The sequence below is a fragment of the Coregonus lavaretus genome (assembly GCF_964263955.1).
Source record: "Coregonus lavaretus genome assembly, chromosome: 18".
NCBI classification, from domain to species: domain Eukaryota; kingdom Metazoa; phylum Chordata; class Actinopteri; order Salmoniformes; family Salmonidae; genus Coregonus; species Coregonus lavaretus.
Genome location: NC_140005.1, coordinates 13,464,923 through 13,481,460, shown reverse-complemented (window position 1 = coordinate 13,481,460; position 16,538 = coordinate 13,464,923). Strand labels below are relative to the sequence as shown.

Here is a 16,538-nt window from a genome sequence, read left to right as displayed (position 1 = left end):
CCACACACACGGCAACTGTATCCCTGGCAACGACGCACCTGTCATAACCTAGCAACCCCAGACCCCGCCCTACATATTCAAATCCGTCACCAAGGTGATGATTAAACTTCTGTTCCGAACACAACCCCTCATGAAAATCCACACTGGAGCATTATAGATTCAATCTTGTGTACTGCATTACCTCATTGATAACGAGAACAACGTATTATGAATAAAAGCTAAGAAAATAGTAAAAAAATACCATGTATATAGCTAAATGGTTTATCAGATAATCACATTGGATTAATTTAGACACACCAACACACTGTATTTGTTTTGATTTTCTATACTGTATCTGTAATGTAACTTTTGAAACCATGTTCGCCTTCATCAATCATGGCTATTATTATTACATAGATTAATTCAGTGGAAACTTCATGAATTTAAATAACTTACTAGTGAAGTTTCCATGGATTTCCTGAACCAGTACAGTACATGAGAGGGAGACCCGGGCATGCCACTCTTTATTATGCTCCCCTCTAGTGGCTAACCCCAAAATTACTTTCAGATATCCAATTGAAAATGCACTAGGATATGTTCATGACTATTTTATATAACACAATCTCAGTATTAGGTTTGTGGATGGCTTGTAACTATTCACATCTTCAGAACTATTCTCCAAACTTCAATCTCAACCCTGACAGTGTCTACTATAATTTGGAGCAAAACATCACAATTAACTGTTACTACTGTATAAGACTACAAGAAGCTATCCATGCTCATGTATCAATGATCTGTTGGCAAAACTAATGTTCTGACTTGAGAATTAACCTTGGCGTGTGTTTTTTGAAGCAGACACAGATGTAGCCTAGGCCTATTCAATCAGATCAAGTGTTAACTGGCGATAGCAGACAGCCGCATAGCGGATGTTTTGACGGTGTTGGAGATGGAACTGTGTTCTCCAGCAGTCAAATCGGTGAGCAGCTGCTCTTGCGATCATTGTCACCAAGCCACACCCGCCCCACTAGTGTTAGAAGTTCAGAAGGAGAAAGTGTAGGCCAGGGTTCCCCAACTGGCGGCCCGACAAAAAAATAAAAATGTGAACATAAAAGACAAAAAACATCAGCAAATCAGCTCCAAGTGGTTTTAAATTGAGGAAATCTGTTCCAAAGTATTCCCACACAGAGATATATGTGATCATGTACAAATGTCGGGCCGAGGCTAAATCAAGTTGATGATACCTGGTGTAGGCTATATATAAATAATTACGCTCAAATTCAAAATCATTAAACGATATGAGGATTTCTATCATCCTAATAGAGGTGTAGATTACATCTCACATTCCACTGCTAGAACTTGTAAACAAGGCTGCATGGGGTTTCTCTTAATGCAACTCGTACAGCCAATGGCAATGTCTGCTTTAGGTATAATGCCAGGAGCCGCTTGTGGATTTGACTGCTCTAATGCAGTTCCACTTCCAACACCACCAAAACAAACACTATGCAGACGTCGGCTAAAGCAGATCTGATTGAATAGAGCCCATACTGTGTGTGTGAACAGTGGTCTTTGAGTTATTACGTGAATCCATTTCGCTGTGCACTATAAAACCTGTAAATAGCAGAAATTTAACATATCAATAAAGATAGTAAACTATTTGTTTCGTGGCTTGTAATGCAGCAAATGATTCTGTGTCTTGAGGTGTTTTGTTGCAACGTTCTAGAAAGTTCACAAGACGATGACATCATCTTGTATGAATCCCACAATGCTCCATTTATTAAACAAAAAATGTCCACACCAATATTGTCTTGTATAATAACAATAATAAAAGTCCTCTCTTGAACAAATACAATCTCTGTATAGATGCAGGCTCACAACTCAACATGGAACGATGTATAACTATACATCTAACTTACAAGGCCCAGGACAAGATTTTAAAAAGGAGAATAAAAAAAATAGAAGACTACTAGAGACAGGGTTCATCTTTATCAAGCATATTTTAACACCAAAAAGACCAAAACATTTCAGATTCCATAGAAAAATAGTGCATCATTATAAAAAGAAATACTTTATTCAATGGTAATTTCTCTCTCCAGGTACAGTACATACAGGTAACTGCCAAAATAAAGAAAACACCAACATAAAGTGTCTTAAATAGGGTGTTGGCCACCACGAGCCGCCAGAACAGCTTCAATGCGCCTTGACATAGATTCTACATGTCTCTGGAACTCTATTGGAGAGATGCGGCACCATTCCATCATTTTGTGTTTTGTTGATGGTGGTGGAAAGCGCAGTCTCAGGCGACACTCCAGAATCTCCCATAAGTGTTCAATTGGGTTGAGATCTGGTGACAGACACACACACACACACACACACCCTTTAAACCCCCTATGCACCTTTAAGATCCCTCTTTCAAAGTCACTGAGATCTCTTCTTCTAGCCCTGGTAGCCAAAATAATGGGCAACTTTACACATGAACCTAAGTATGCGGGGATGTTAATTGTTTAACTCAGGAACCAGACCTGTGTGGAAGCACCTGATTTCAATATACTTTGTATCCCTCATTTTCTCAAGTGTTTCCATTATTTTGGCAGTTACCTGTACATAACACAATATATATTTATATATAAGTGCTTTTTGCTTCTGTGGATTCATTGGCTTACTGCAAGGAAACATGAGTTTCAATAAACAGTCATTCATTTATTTTATGCTGAACGATGTATGCATGTTAATTTACAATAGGTGTCAGGGTGACAAGGGTTTGGATTAGGGCCACAATGCCCTTGAGCAGCGTATCATTCTAGATAAGCCCTTAGCCATGTAAATGTTTTCAGACTCAATCCTGGCACCATAATTAAAGTTCTTATTATTGGCACCACGTGGCACATTCCACATCAAACCTCGATAACATCATTCAGTTAGTGTCTCAGCAGAACTGAGGCTGGTACTGGAGGGTTGGATATCCAAGTATATGGCAAATGTATGGAGATAGATTCCTGACAAAATGTATTTATACAAATGGCTCATTTTATTACAACGATGTGAGTATATAAGAGACCAAAGCTGCCAATGACTATGTTTTACAGGCACCCAATATTTTCATGTCCTATTCTGTCAGAGTCTCTTTAATTATAGACTACAGTGCTCTGAAATGATATCCGTTAGAGTAACCAAAGCCCGTTAAGAGGCTATATTATAGACAATTTCTGGTGTAACTCTAAGAAGACTTTAAGGCATAACTGAAAGGATAGCTACTGTAGCTGTTAACAACAAGGATGAGATACTGGGTCTTTAACAGTTGGTTGCGTCATGCTCAGAGAAGTGAAAATCAATGTGTATGACATCTGATTGGTCTAAAGTATGTAAATTGATTCCTATATCCCACAACATGGTCATTCTTGGCGGAACATTGTATTTAACACACCTTAGAAAAACGACAAGTTGCAAAATATAGACAACATTGCTGCATAATAACGAAACACACAATACAAATTAAAATAGTTGACATCGCCAAATAATATTTTTTTGTTCCCTTAAATCAAAATACATAAAAAAAGCTACATACAAGTTTGCAGGAATAAATGGCTTATAAACATCAGACAGGTTGGGCTAATGACTCCCAAATCTGCATTTTACTTCTCCTCCAATCACAACTCTCCAATCCATTCTCAATGTTTAGGACACAACTTCCTGGTTACCGATGATTGGTAGATCATGAGCAAATGTGGATTCTCCCAGCCAATCCGTGCACTATATGCAATTGACAAGAGCTGGTATAAATGAAACTCAATACTTATTAACAAATAAATGAGCAAGTTGATGGCTAGCAACTCTCCTCTCTGACATAAATCCTGTAATTAGCATGTTTGTTAGTAAGTATTTAGTGAAGCTTCACCTCGGTCACGTAGGGCGAGCTCCCTCCTAGTATCACTTTACATTCTTATCCTTGTCATCATTCTCCACTACACACACAGACAGTAAGCCAAAGCCTGATGGATTGGTTAACCTTTGTATCATATGGATCTGTTCTTGCCCAGGCGTTTGGAAGTTGGGTTAATTTACAGATCAGATATTCTGCTCAGCACCTGCCTGGCTCAGGCCCACAATTGGCAACAGGCTGCAAGCCTTCTTTCCAAGCCAAGTTATGGATGGCATGATGTCATAGATCTATAGACATCCCCTATATAGCTGCTGGGTATAGAAGAGCTGCTGTTTATAGGTTATAGCCAAAGATTTGGAAGGGAAGAGGATCACGGTCCACTTCCTTTATAGCCCCTCCCTGGGCAGGAAGACAGAGGAACTGAGATGCAGGACTATGCTGCTGGTAAAGGTCATAGGTTACCAGTCATAGGTCCTTTAGCTGCCCCCCCGCAGAGTTCACCGTGAGCACCAATGCACAAGAACCCAAAGTTGTCAAAGACATGAACAAAAGTTAGTAAAGTCATAAAAAGTACAAAAAGGTTTTTAAAAAGAAATAAATAAACACCAACGTACATGGTGCTCCACTGGTTGACCCCCAGATCTTTCGTCAGTCTTCACTTGAAGAGGTGACTGCTCCATCTTTCTTTCTCGCTCTTCATCCCCCTCTTCTGTGAGGGGTTCAGTCGAGGAAGCGCTGGCAGGCTTTCTTCCAGCGACAGGCGGTGCACCACTGGTCCCGGTGCTCGATGCCGTACACCTTACGGCACTTCTTCGCCTCGCCACGGATCCTCCTGTAGAGAGAGGGAGGGAGAAAGTCAATTGAGTTCATTTACAGTAAATGTAATGAATGGAAATGAAGAGAGAGACAAGTAAAGAGATGCATAGATAAGAGTGAGGATGATACAGAAAATCAGAGAGCGACAAGAAGGGAAATGACTAGACTCAGACTGACTGAGGCAGATATGAAGGACGATGTGCATTAAAATGTTAGCAATAGTGATACATTAGTAATAGTATACTAAAATATAGTATAGTATCTCACCTTGTGGACCAGTGGCTGCGTGGGGGAGAGGTGCTGACAGGGTGTGGCCTGATGGGGGGACTGTGCTGCTGCAGCCACTGTTCTCCCACACTGACTGACCTCACACGGAACGACTCACCCTGGTGGACGGAGGGGGAAACACAGGTGAGCTGCAGTACATAGAAAAACAACAGAACATACACATTATGACTGCCTTTGTTATGGGTGATGAAAAGCAGAATGCCAAATCCAATCCTTTCAAAAGGCTTCTTCTCCATGTCTCCTCTCCTTTACCTGCACTGATGGGAAAGGATCTGCAGATGAGGGGAGGAGACAAGGACAGCCACTATAAATAAGTGTAAACTCAGTTTTTTGGTAAGTGGTTAGTGACTACTAACTAATCTGTCTACTTTTATACAAATAACCCTCAACTGAATTGAACATAGATTTATAATTAGTAAATACAAATTAATTTCAATAATACCATACTACACATATTTACTGCAGATGGGAACTGAGCTGTGTAGATCAATCTGGTTCAATGCATTTGTTGTGCATGGTCATTGACAAATAAACTAATAAAATAAATGAGAACATATTGCATTTGATGTTGCCATCTCACAATGCTGCAAGGTCCAGCAAAACAACACTGATTAATTAGCAAGGAAAATCTTCATCCACTATTTTAGCATTCATGCAATGTGTATTTAGATTACAGTAAACTGAACGATCCATATTAACTCCTGAAAGGGCATCAGCTTTGATTTCTTTGTGTGCACTGCTGCAGACTACTGCAGTGGCTTGATCATGCCAGTGTCCATGTGTTGTTACATAAAAATGACCAGCAGTTCCTACTACAGATCGATAGGTGGCAGTGTTGTAGCATCAGTGAAGACAAAGGCAGGCAAGTTCAGCGATGGAAAGAAAATATGATCAAATCAACAAGGGGATTAGCTGGTAAATATCCATGACACTATTGGCAGTATAGAGCTGCTCTGGAGACAGGGTACTAAATCTAAGTGCTCTTTTTCCCTGATGGACTGACTTCTACTCCCCAAACACATACCGGCAAAGGCTCTGTAGGGGAAATGTTTCTGCAAATTGCACACTTAAAAGCAAGCATGTGATGAATTCAAAATGCTTGGAGATTCTGTGTTTAAAGGGCAAAAATGTAGAATTCCAGCAGTGAAAATAGCATATACCTGGACATACAGCATGAAACATGAACAGCAGTTGTGCTGTAGATTCTTTACTGAGTGTTTATAAATCAATTATCTACAGGAAATTTCCCTTGAGATTCTCCTATTGGATTCTACAGTTAGGGTTGCGTTGATTGTCATTTTATTGCTGTAGTCTGTTGTCCAGCTCCTTTACCAACACATTTCTCTCCATGCACATTTGTTTTAGCTCAGCCGGGGTGTCCTTTGGTCCAAAAGTGCAAACTCTACCCACCCAGTGCATCAGGCAAGCATACCTGTCTTGGATGGGAGGTTGAGGTGGGTGTGGTCAAACGGTAGGAGGTGGAGACAGAGACGGGTGGCGCCACCACCTGGACTGGAGCAGGAGCAGGAGCCTGCAGAGGTAAATAAAGTGATCAATGGTTGCGATCAGGTAGGATCACTGAATGCAAAATATGAAACAATAGGCTATATAACCACATTCAAAAATATATAGAGTTTGCAATAGGTGCTCATAGCATGCTTGTTATGTATTTAACTCAAGAAACACGTGTTTTCCCACTTTTCATGTCCAGAGTGCAGAACAGAGATAACGTAGACATGAATAGCAGGGAGGGCAGTTGTCCTAGTGCCTACCTGGTAGGAGTGCTCAGAGTGGACCTGCCAGAAGAAGCACGGGGTGGAGGGGGCAGACTGGCTGAGCTGGGGGCTCACTTCTGTGGGGGAGACTCCTCCAGCTCCAGCCCCTGGTCCTACGCCAGCGGGAGAGGGGCTGGATGGGGATGTGCAGGCCGGCCAGGGGGTGCTGGGGGTAGGGATGGGGGTGGGGACCCCTAGAGCTGGGGTGAGAGGCTGCGGCTCCCGCTGATGGATCTCTGTGTAGTAGAAGTCCTCCTCACTGCAGGAGCAACGCTCATGCTCACCGCTTTGGCTGAGGGAAAACACGTGGATATACAGTGCATAGATTAATGTAACAGTTGTTTTCTTGTGCCACTATTACTGCTAGTAGAAGCACTGTCACATCATCTGATAATAAAAGTTAAGACCTTATAATTTCAACCGCCGCCATGTTTGCACCAAAGATCAGTCGCATCCCTAGACACTTACCCCAGGTGCAGGGTACGGATGTGACGTTTAATCCCGACGACAGACTTCAGAATCTTCCCACAGTTGGGCCACAGACACCTGTAGGCCACCTTCACTGAGTTCTGAGAGGAAACAAGTTCACAGGTAAGCAAGGTTGATGGAACTGACTCAACTTTAAATTAAGAACAAGTAGCTGATGTGCTTGCCAGTAAATTCTTTCACATATTGCCACATTGGTCAATTTTAGCAAGGCTGTCTCCGTGACTACCCTACTCACCCTGCGTTTCCGTGGTGTTGGCTCGTCAAACAGCACCTGCTCCATGTCCAATCCCTCATCAGGGGGCATGGCCAGGCTGTGACCCTCTGTTTCTGTGATTGGTGGAGAGGGGGCCGGGCTTCCGTAGCCATGGTCACAGCTCCAGTAGCCACTACTGCTGCTGTCTGAGAGTTCCCCGCCTCCACACTCCATACCAGCAGAACCTGCTGTACACACACACACACACACGTCATTTATCCAGAGGTCACTTATAGTGCATACGTTTTCGTACTGGTCCCCCATGGGAATCGAACCTACAACCCTGGTGTTGCAAGCATTATGCTCTACCAACTCAGGCATACACACACACACACCTTACTAGAGCTGCAATGGTTGACAAAAAACTGGACAGGAAAAATATAACCAAGAGCTTATCACTCAATCAATTATTCTGTCATTGAATTACCTGTGACTGTGTCTCTCTGAGTTGGGCTCTGAACCAGAGGGCTGCAGGACAGGCTGGTCAGAACCAGGGCTGCCATCATCTCATCCATATCCACCGACTCTGGACTCCTGTAGCAGGGAGAAAGATAAGGTACATTGAGAGAGAGATAAGGTACAGACACACAGAGACAGACACACACACTGACAGGGGCATGCATACCCTGCTCCCATTAACACACAAATCCCCCCCCCCCACACAACATTACACTTACCTCCTGGGCACATCGATGCAGGAGGACACTTGGTGTGGTCTGCCTGTGCCCTGTGTCATAGTAGAAGGTGGAGGAGGGACTGTGGGGCAGGTCCATACATCCTCTAGTTTCCTCAGGACATGCTGTCCCAGAGCAGGCAGTAGGATGGCCACCTCATTATCCACATGGTTGTGTTGCTCCACTACCCCTGTGCACTCACGCCCTCCACACAACACATACACCTAAAGAGAGAGGGAGGGAGGGAGCGACAGAAGTGTAATTGAGGAGGGAGGAAAAAGGATGGAGGGAGCGAGACGGAGAGAGTCCTAAACAGAGAGTACACAGTGGCAGAATACCTGACCACTGTGACTGACCCAAAATTATGAAAATCCTTGAATATGTACAGACTCAGTGAGCATAGCCTTGCTATTGAGAGAGGCTTCCGTAGAGAAGACAGGATATGTGCCCACTGTCCACAAAATTGGTGGAAACTGAGCTGCACTTCCTGACCTGTATGACCACAGACACATATTTCCCTCAGATCACACAGACCCACAAATCATTTGAAAACAAATATGTGGTAACTTGACAAGGAATATCCACAAGCGTTTTAATGTTCATTGCAAACTAGAAAATAAAGGTGTACAGCCATTTACAAACGGTAGAAAACAGGAGAGCGATATACCCAACTCAACAGGAGGTAGTGTCACGTTAATAATGTACCGACTCTGGGTAAAGGTCACAGTCAACACTAACGTCCATAATAACAATGCTCCGATGAATAGTAATAATACTATACTGCAGTTAAGTACACCACATATTCAGTAGGAATTATTTGTAGTGTCCACACTATAACAAAATCCAACATTGATAAACTCCCATATTTGTTAGGTGAAATAACACAATGTGCAATCACAGCAGCAAGATTTGTGGCCCATTGCCATGAGAAAACGGCAACCAGAGGAGCACAAACATTGTAAATATCACCAATACTTATGTTTATCTTCTCCCACTATTCGTACTACATATATTTGCACATTGCTAAAACACTGTACATAGCTGATAATATAACACTTCAAATGTCTTTATCTTTGAAACCTTTGAGTTCAATGTTTACTGTTAATTTCTAATAGTTTTTTGTTGATGTTGTAAAACAAAAATCTCACTTTTGTTTATTTTACTTGCTTTGGCAATGTAAACATTTGTTTCCCATGCCAATAAAACCCCTTCGAGTTGAGAGAGAGCGAGAAAGAGACAGAGAGTGCGACAGAGAGAGAGTGTGCGGTATAACGACAGAGAGAGAGAGCTGTACAACGACAGAGAGAGAGAGATGTACAACGACAGAGAGAGAGAGAGAGCTGTACAACGACAGAGAGAGAGAGAGAGAGTGTGCTGTACAACGACAGAGAGAGAGAGAGTGTGCTGTACAACGACAGAGAGAGAGAGAGTGTGCTGTACAACGACAGAGAGAGAGAGAGATGTACAACAACAAGTCAAAAAGAACAAGTCAGGGTTAGTGTTAAGCTAGGGGGAGAGTAGAGGGAAAGGCCTAGTAAGAGAGAGACCGATATAAAAGTAAGAGAGAGAGAGAGATACCTCGAGGACAGATAGAGGGAATTCATTCAAACAATCAGAATTGGAATTTGAATTAGAGAGCGACAGACATATTGTCTGTGTTCTCTCAAGCATGACATAAAAATGCTACATTTAAAAAAGGTGTGTAGCTGGTCATGTAATCCTGAAAGCCCACAATGATTCCCAGTCATATCCTTTGAGGATAAAAAAATACTAGAATAAAGAGTTTCTTATGCTTTAAGTATGTGTTGTATGCATTTGGCTTCCTAGCACATTCCCTCATTCGCCCTCCAACTCTCCTCTCTTCCCCATCGTTGTCCCCCCTCCCTACATCACTTTCCCACCCCTCCCCTCCAGTCTCCCTCACCTTCTGTCCAGGAAGTAGTTTGTTGTTGAACCTGCTGAGATGCTGGGGCCCTGGTGATCCCATGGTTGGGCTCCCCACCCCCCCCTCAGGTTCCACGTGACCCCCTGTCTCCAGTGTGCTCTCCATGGAGGGGCATGAGGTACACACCAACGCCCCTAGTGGGGAACGCTTCCCCAGACGAGTCTTGGGTAACATGTTCGGCAGTAACACTGTCTGTAGACTCAGAAGATCTATTGAGAACGGACAGAGAGAGAGAGCTGAAAAAGAAGAAACAGGAGTAGAGTTTGGGTTTAGTTACTGTAGGAAGAGAGTACTGATTCTGCCTCAGAAATCATGGTGTGTTACGTTCTGGGAAATGTACTCTGGTTGTCATTGGTAACCATTTTTCCATTTCAAAAGATCTTAGAAGAGCGCATGTTTATGAACTTCAAGGTTTAGCTGTAGAACTACAATCCTGATTGAACTAATGAATCTCACGAGCCCTTTACCAATACTTTAAAAAATTTTAAATAACCTTAATCTCTTTTACAGTCAAATGCCAAACCTGGAGGGGCATGATGATTGAGAAATTGACCATCTGCTTTCAACACATCACATGACAGAAAAAATCTGCGCTCAGTTTGCTATTTTATTTCACGTTTCGAAGCTCTATAAAGTTGCCTTTATTGACATTGTCATATCCATCCAGATGCATGTGTGGATGACAGCTCATCCATTCTGCCATGAATGTTGATGGATTGATTAAGTGTGTGGGGAGGGCATTCTTGGTAGCTAATCAATTACATAATTGATCTTCATCAGCACTTGAATGAACACCCGTCTCAGACCAGAATCGACCCCCTCCCCACCTCCTCCCCTTAAACGTTCTAGGTTGAAATTGCTCCTGATATCGCATCGTACTGGTCCCCCGTGGGAATCATATCCACAACCCTGGTGTTGCAAGCGCCATGCTCTACCAACTGAGCCACAAGGTTTGCCTTGACCTTTACAGAGAGGGAGAGCTGGTTGCTGGTTAAACCTCCTCCACACAGAGCTAAAGTTAGCTGACATTCAACATCCCAATGGAATGTGTAGGCCTACTGTAGGTCTTAAGATTCTATTCACAGGCTACTGTTGTGTAATAGTATCTTCAAACCAGAGAATATATTAATTACAGTTATTACAAAAGAGTACCTTATGACTCTTCATTTGTTGAATTTGATGTGGTTCAAGTTACAATGCACATATTCAAAAATACACGATTACAGCTAAATGCTTTGTATTTACCCTGCTTAGGGGATAGGATGAAGGCAGTGCTCCAATAAAAGTCTCCAATAAGTTGAGGTGTGGGCTTCTCCAAAAACAGTCTCTCAATAGTGTATGCAAAGTGATTCTACCTCTAATCCCATTAACTCATTCTACCATCAATCACCCTGCCTGTCTCACGTCGCCAATAAAAACATTCAGATGGGAATCAGTATTTGGACGTCATCATGATAACTGATGCAATTCTGGAAACCAGATAGGAAGACAGACAGTGATTCACCCCTTCTAGAACAATGTACAGTTGGGAAAGATTTAGGGTGGGGAATGGGGAGGACCAGATTTGCTCTGTTGAGTGGTCACGGGCCATCATATCCTGTAATACCTATTTTTTTTTAAAAATCACATCAAAGAGAGAGGGGGGGGGGGGGAGTGTGTGTGTGTGTAAGCAACATCAACGCCACCAGAGAAGCCAAAGGCAGAGTATGAGAGAGAGAGAATGGTCTGGTAAGGTTTCTCGCCACCCCCTCCTTGATTCCAGTAATGGTTGACTCACTGGTGTAATGGTGAACCAACCTGATGGTAACAGAATTTCCTTTGATTTCACAACATTGGCCCGCTGTGTAACAGAGGCATACAGTAGCCACCAGCCACGTGCATACTGTAACTCTACCAGGAATACAGGGGAAAATAACACACGTCCTATAAGGGGAAAGGGGATACCTAGTCAGTTGCACAACTGAATGTATTAAACCAAAATGTGGTACTCTTGACAAAACTGAAAAGTCTGAGAAAGAAGCAAAATAAATGAACTAGCACACCCTCAAACTCTACTCCACCAGTTTGGTATTATACTTCATCAACGTTTACGTCACTCGATCAATATTTTCAAAATGGTTATGATGCATTGCATCTGCCAGGCACATTGAGCCACGGCTCAGTGTGGGAAAGAAATCATGCAACAAGTTATCACCGCCCGTTCCATTCTGTTGATTTACTCGGCGGATGTGATTAACAAGGAATGAGCAGCCTAATAACCCACATACTAGAATTGTTTGCCCACAAATGTCTGTCAGGAGGCATTTATGGTCTGTTACAATAAGGACTATTATACAGAAAATTGGTTTAAACCGGTATAAACTGTAATAATTATATGACAATATTTCTTACACCATTTCTGATACAGAGCATTCAGAAAGTATTCAGACCCCTTCCCTTTTGTTACGTTACAGACTTATTCTAAAAATGTTTTATATATTTTTTTACAAATCCTCAATCTACACACAGTACCCCATAATGACAAAGCTAAAACAGGTTTAGAACTTTTTGCTAATGTATTAAAAATAAACAGAAATAGCTTATTTACATAAGTATTCAGACCCTTTGAAGTTAGACTCGAAATTGAGCTCAGGTGCATCCTGTTTCCATTGATCATCCTTGAGATGTTTCTACAACTTGATTGGAGTCAACCTGTAGTAAATTCAATTGATTGGACATGATTTGGAAAGACAACTGTCTAGATAAGGTCCCACAGTTGACAGTGCATGTCAGAGCAAAAACCAAGCCATGAAGTCGAAGGAATTGTCCGTAGAGCTCAGAGACAGGATTGTGTCGAGGCACAGATCTGGGGAAGGGTACCAAAACCTTTCTGCAGCATTGAAGGTCCCCAAGACCTACAATGGCCTCCATCATTGTTAAAATGGAAGAAGTTTGGAACCACCGAGACTCTTCCTCTAGGCCAAACTGAGCAATCCAGAGTTCCTCTGTGGAGACGGAAGGACAACCATCTCTGCAGCACTCCACCAATCAGCCCTTTATGGTAGAGTGGCCAGACGGAAGCCACTCCTCAGTAAAAAAAAGGCACATGACAGCACGCTTGGAGTTTGCCAAAAGGCACATAAAGGACTCTCAGACCATGAGAAACAAGATTCTACATAAGTATTCAGACCCTTTACTCAGTACTTTGTTGAAGCTCCTTTGGCAGCGATTACAGCATTGAGTTCTTGGGTACGACCCTACAAGCTTGGCACACCTGTATTTGGGGAGTTTCTCCCATTCTTCTCTGCAGATCCTCTCAAACTCTGTCAGGTTGGATGGGGAGCGGTGCTGCACAACTATTTTCAGGCCTCTCCAGAGATGTTTGATCGGGTTCAATTCCGGGCTCTGGCTGTGCCACTCAAGAACATTCAGAGACCCGAAGCCACTCCTGCGTTGTCTTAGCTGTGTGCTTAAGGTCGTTGTCCTGTTGGAAGGTGAACCTTCGCCCCAGTCTGAGGTCCTGAGCGCTCTGGCGCAGGTTTTCATCAAGGATCTCTGTACTTTGCTCTGTTAATCTTTCCCTCTATCCTGACTAGTCTCCCAGTCCCTGCCGCTGAAAAACATCCTCACAGCATGATGCTGCCACCACCATGCTTCACCGTAGAGATGGTGCCAGGTTTCCTCCAGACATGACGCTTGGCATTCAGGCCAAAGAGTTCAATCTTGGTTTCATCAGACCAGAGAATCTTGTTTCTCATGGTCTGCGTCCTTTAGGTGCCTTTTGGCAAACTCCAAGCGGGCGGTCATGTGCCTTTTACTGAGGAGTGGCTTCCGTCTGGCCACTCTACCATAAAGGCCTGATTGGTGGAGTGCTGCAGAGATGGCTGTCCTTCTGGAAGGTTCTCCATCTCCAGAGGAACTCTGAAGCTCTGTCAGAGTGACCATCGGGTTCTTGGTCATCTCCCTGACCAAGGCCCTTCTCCCCAGATTGCTCAGTTTGGCCGGGCGGCCAGCTCTAGGAAGAGTCTTGGTGGTTCCAAACAGGATGCACCTGACCTCAATTTTGAGACTCATAGCAAAGCGTCTGAATACTTACGTAAATAAAGGTATGTCGTTTTTTTATACATTAGCAAACATTTCTAAAAACCTGTTTTTGGTTTGTCATTATGGGGTATTGTGTGTAGATTGATGAGAGAAATAATCAATTTTAGAATAAGGCTGTAACGTAAAATGTGGAAAAAGTCAAGGGGTCTGAATACTTTCCGAATGCACTATATATTACATACATGCCTTACTTTTATTTTCCTGCATAAGTAAAAGCAGGAGCTGCATCACCTATGCCTCTTTTGCCATTCATTCCCATAGAGCCCCACAGTGGAGGTGTCATAATACCCATAAAACCTAGCAGTCAAACAGGGAAGTGGTTCCAATCATTTTTCCACCATTCATTTTTCCCATAGGGGTATTTAGAAACAAAATAAGGACTGAGTTTCGTGTAGGCTTACCCTGGTGTGACGTTTTGATAACTCTCGGACAAGGTGACTTTTATCAATATATTCGGCTCTAGTTACTCTCAGATTCGAAAATGCTAATTAGCAGTAGATCATGCAAAACTACAAATCCCTGCACCTCATCTCTGGCTGACACCTTTGCTAACAGGTATTCTCAATTTAAAACTTGCACAAGACTTCACAGAATTGTCCATTTAAAGAAATGTATCCAATTTATTCATTACTACATTTAGCTAACATTAGATAGTTAATCCTGAGATTCTTACCTTTGCCTCGATTCGGCAGTCTCGTCCAGATCATCATGGCATTTGTAGTTCTTTATTATAGCCACATCAACAGCTAATTAGCACTTCATTTTTGGGGGTGAAATATAGGGAAATATTGATAAGTCACATTGTCCTAGAGATTTACACGGTTATCAAAACGGCAGGTCACGCCAGGGTAAGCCTACACGAAACAAGTTTCCAAAATCCCCTATGGGAAAAATGAATGGTGGAAAAACGATTGGAACCATTTCCCTGTTTGACCGCAAGGTTTTATGGGTATTATGACTCATACTGTGGTACTCTAAGACTGGTTTGGATTTCTCCCTGACCAAAATGGCTGCCATTCTCAGACCATTCTAGAACTTGAGGGTTTATGACATAGCTGTCCACCGCCCTATCGGTAGAAAGTAGCATGCCCGCACTAACTGTCCATTGTGTATTTCTCTTACCAAAACTAGCAAAAATAGACCATGAAAACACCCTCATCTTATCCTTATTGCAGCAAGATCATCACTACGACACTTTTAATGTAGATACTTTAGTATAATGCGTCATCTATTTTTAATTAGTTTTGTTTGCATGTTTACTGGTTTCACAATAATATAATAATCTTGGAAGTTGTTTTTAAAAGGAATACATTCTGTAAGGTTGTCACAAAGGATCTATGCACACATGAGATTTTAGGATGCAAAACATCACTTTTACACTAGCCTATATTCTGCAACTCATGTTTTGTAATAAAAATGTAATATAAGGCACTACTTAGCATTGCTTAATTGAACAATGAATGACAGCCCACAAATAACAAGCGTCTGTATTGACTGGGTCCTAATATGATTTGCCACTTGATAAACATGGCCATATAAAAAGCAGCCTCAATGCATTTTGCAGCGATCAGATCAACATGTTTTTTCCCCCCATGTTTACAATAAAAATATACACTAACAATCAAAACCTTATTCACTGCATAAGCAATCTACTAACATGTTGAAAAACATGCATCCTAAACAGCACTTTTCCTTGAGAAAACCAACCCACAGTTCCAATGGGTACAATGCACTTACCTTCGCCAATGTTCAATACACCAGCTTCCTTTAAGCTCGCTTTAACCGGCTGTAACTTGAAATGCTATTTTCCCTGCCTGAAAAATGGTTGTATGCTGGTTATATCCAAACCCGGTATGGATTTAGGGGCAAGATTGGAATGGAGCTTTTCTTCTGCGAAAACATTATCAAGTAAATACCATTCACTGTACTCGGACGTAAATAACCGTTTACTTTACATATTTGACTAAACGTAATAGATAAATCAGCGGCAGTGAAACAGTTTTAGCGTGAAAATATAGCTGTAGGTGTCGAGTTTTGTTAAGAAGGAACGAAATACACTTCCGGGTTTTCTTTCATCTGTTTTCAGCGCGTTTTCAGGTCTTGTAGTAAACAAGCTAACCATGTGTTAAGGATGTCAGCGTTCATTGGTCAAACCCTGTTTTTCTAGACACACGCCCCACAAAGCTCACTTGTTTACAGTAGCTTGGAGTTGGGCTTGCTTGAGTGGAGCTCACAATGGACATACAGTAACTAAACTAGGTTACATTGTTGTATCCCTGCTGCAGAAAGCAAATAGCTACATTGTAACATTGCTCTTAATTTCAGTGCAAGCTTAGACATTGTAACATTGCAAGTTTGT

General features: G+C 42.3%; 1 protein-coding gene across 4 annotated transcripts; it reads right to left on the bottom strand.

Annotated features, from left to right (window-relative positions):
- Positions 1 to 1,720: 1,720 nt before the first annotated feature.
- LOC311145578 (zinc finger protein 395-like) lies at positions 1,721 to 16,236 on the bottom strand. 4 transcript variants are annotated; one of them, XM_084181849.1, is made up of 10 exons: positions 15,917 to 16,236; positions 10,076 to 10,332; positions 8,155 to 8,375; positions 7,905 to 8,011; positions 7,460 to 7,665; positions 7,204 to 7,304; positions 6,733 to 7,027; positions 6,393 to 6,491; positions 4,940 to 5,088; positions 1,721 to 4,688 (listed from the first exon to the last, which is right to left on the bottom strand). In XM_084181849.1, the coding sequence occupies exons 2-10, from the start codon at positions 10,268 to 10,270 to the stop codon at positions 4,577 to 4,579; spliced, it is 1,485 nt and encodes a 494-aa protein (XP_084037975.1). In that variant the 5' UTR covers positions 10,271 to 10,332; positions 15,917 to 16,236; the 3' UTR covers positions 1,721 to 4,576. The 4 variants fall into 4 exon arrangements, with proteins under 4 accessions (XP_084037975.1, XP_084037977.1, XP_084037976.1 ...); XM_084181851.1 differs by having other exon boundaries at positions 4,940 to 5,058; XM_084181850.1 differs by having other exon boundaries at positions 7,460 to 7,662.
- Positions 16,237 to 16,538: the final 302 nt, after the last annotated feature.

Bases quoted from the DNA above. Each gene is read 5' to 3' on its own strand.
- LOC311145578 (XM_084181849.1), bottom strand. From the start codon at position 10,270: ATGTTACCCAAGACTCGTCTGGGGAAGCGTTCCCCACTAGGGGCGTTG. The intron at 8,012-8,154 runs GTAAGTGTAATG...TCCCTGCTACAG, and splicing joins TGCATCGATGTGCCCAGGAG to GAGTCCAGAGTCGGTGGATA. The intron at 4,689-4,939 runs GTGAGATACTAT...CTCTCTCTACAG, and splicing joins CGCAGCCACTGGTCCACAAG to GAGGATCCGTGGCGAGGCGA.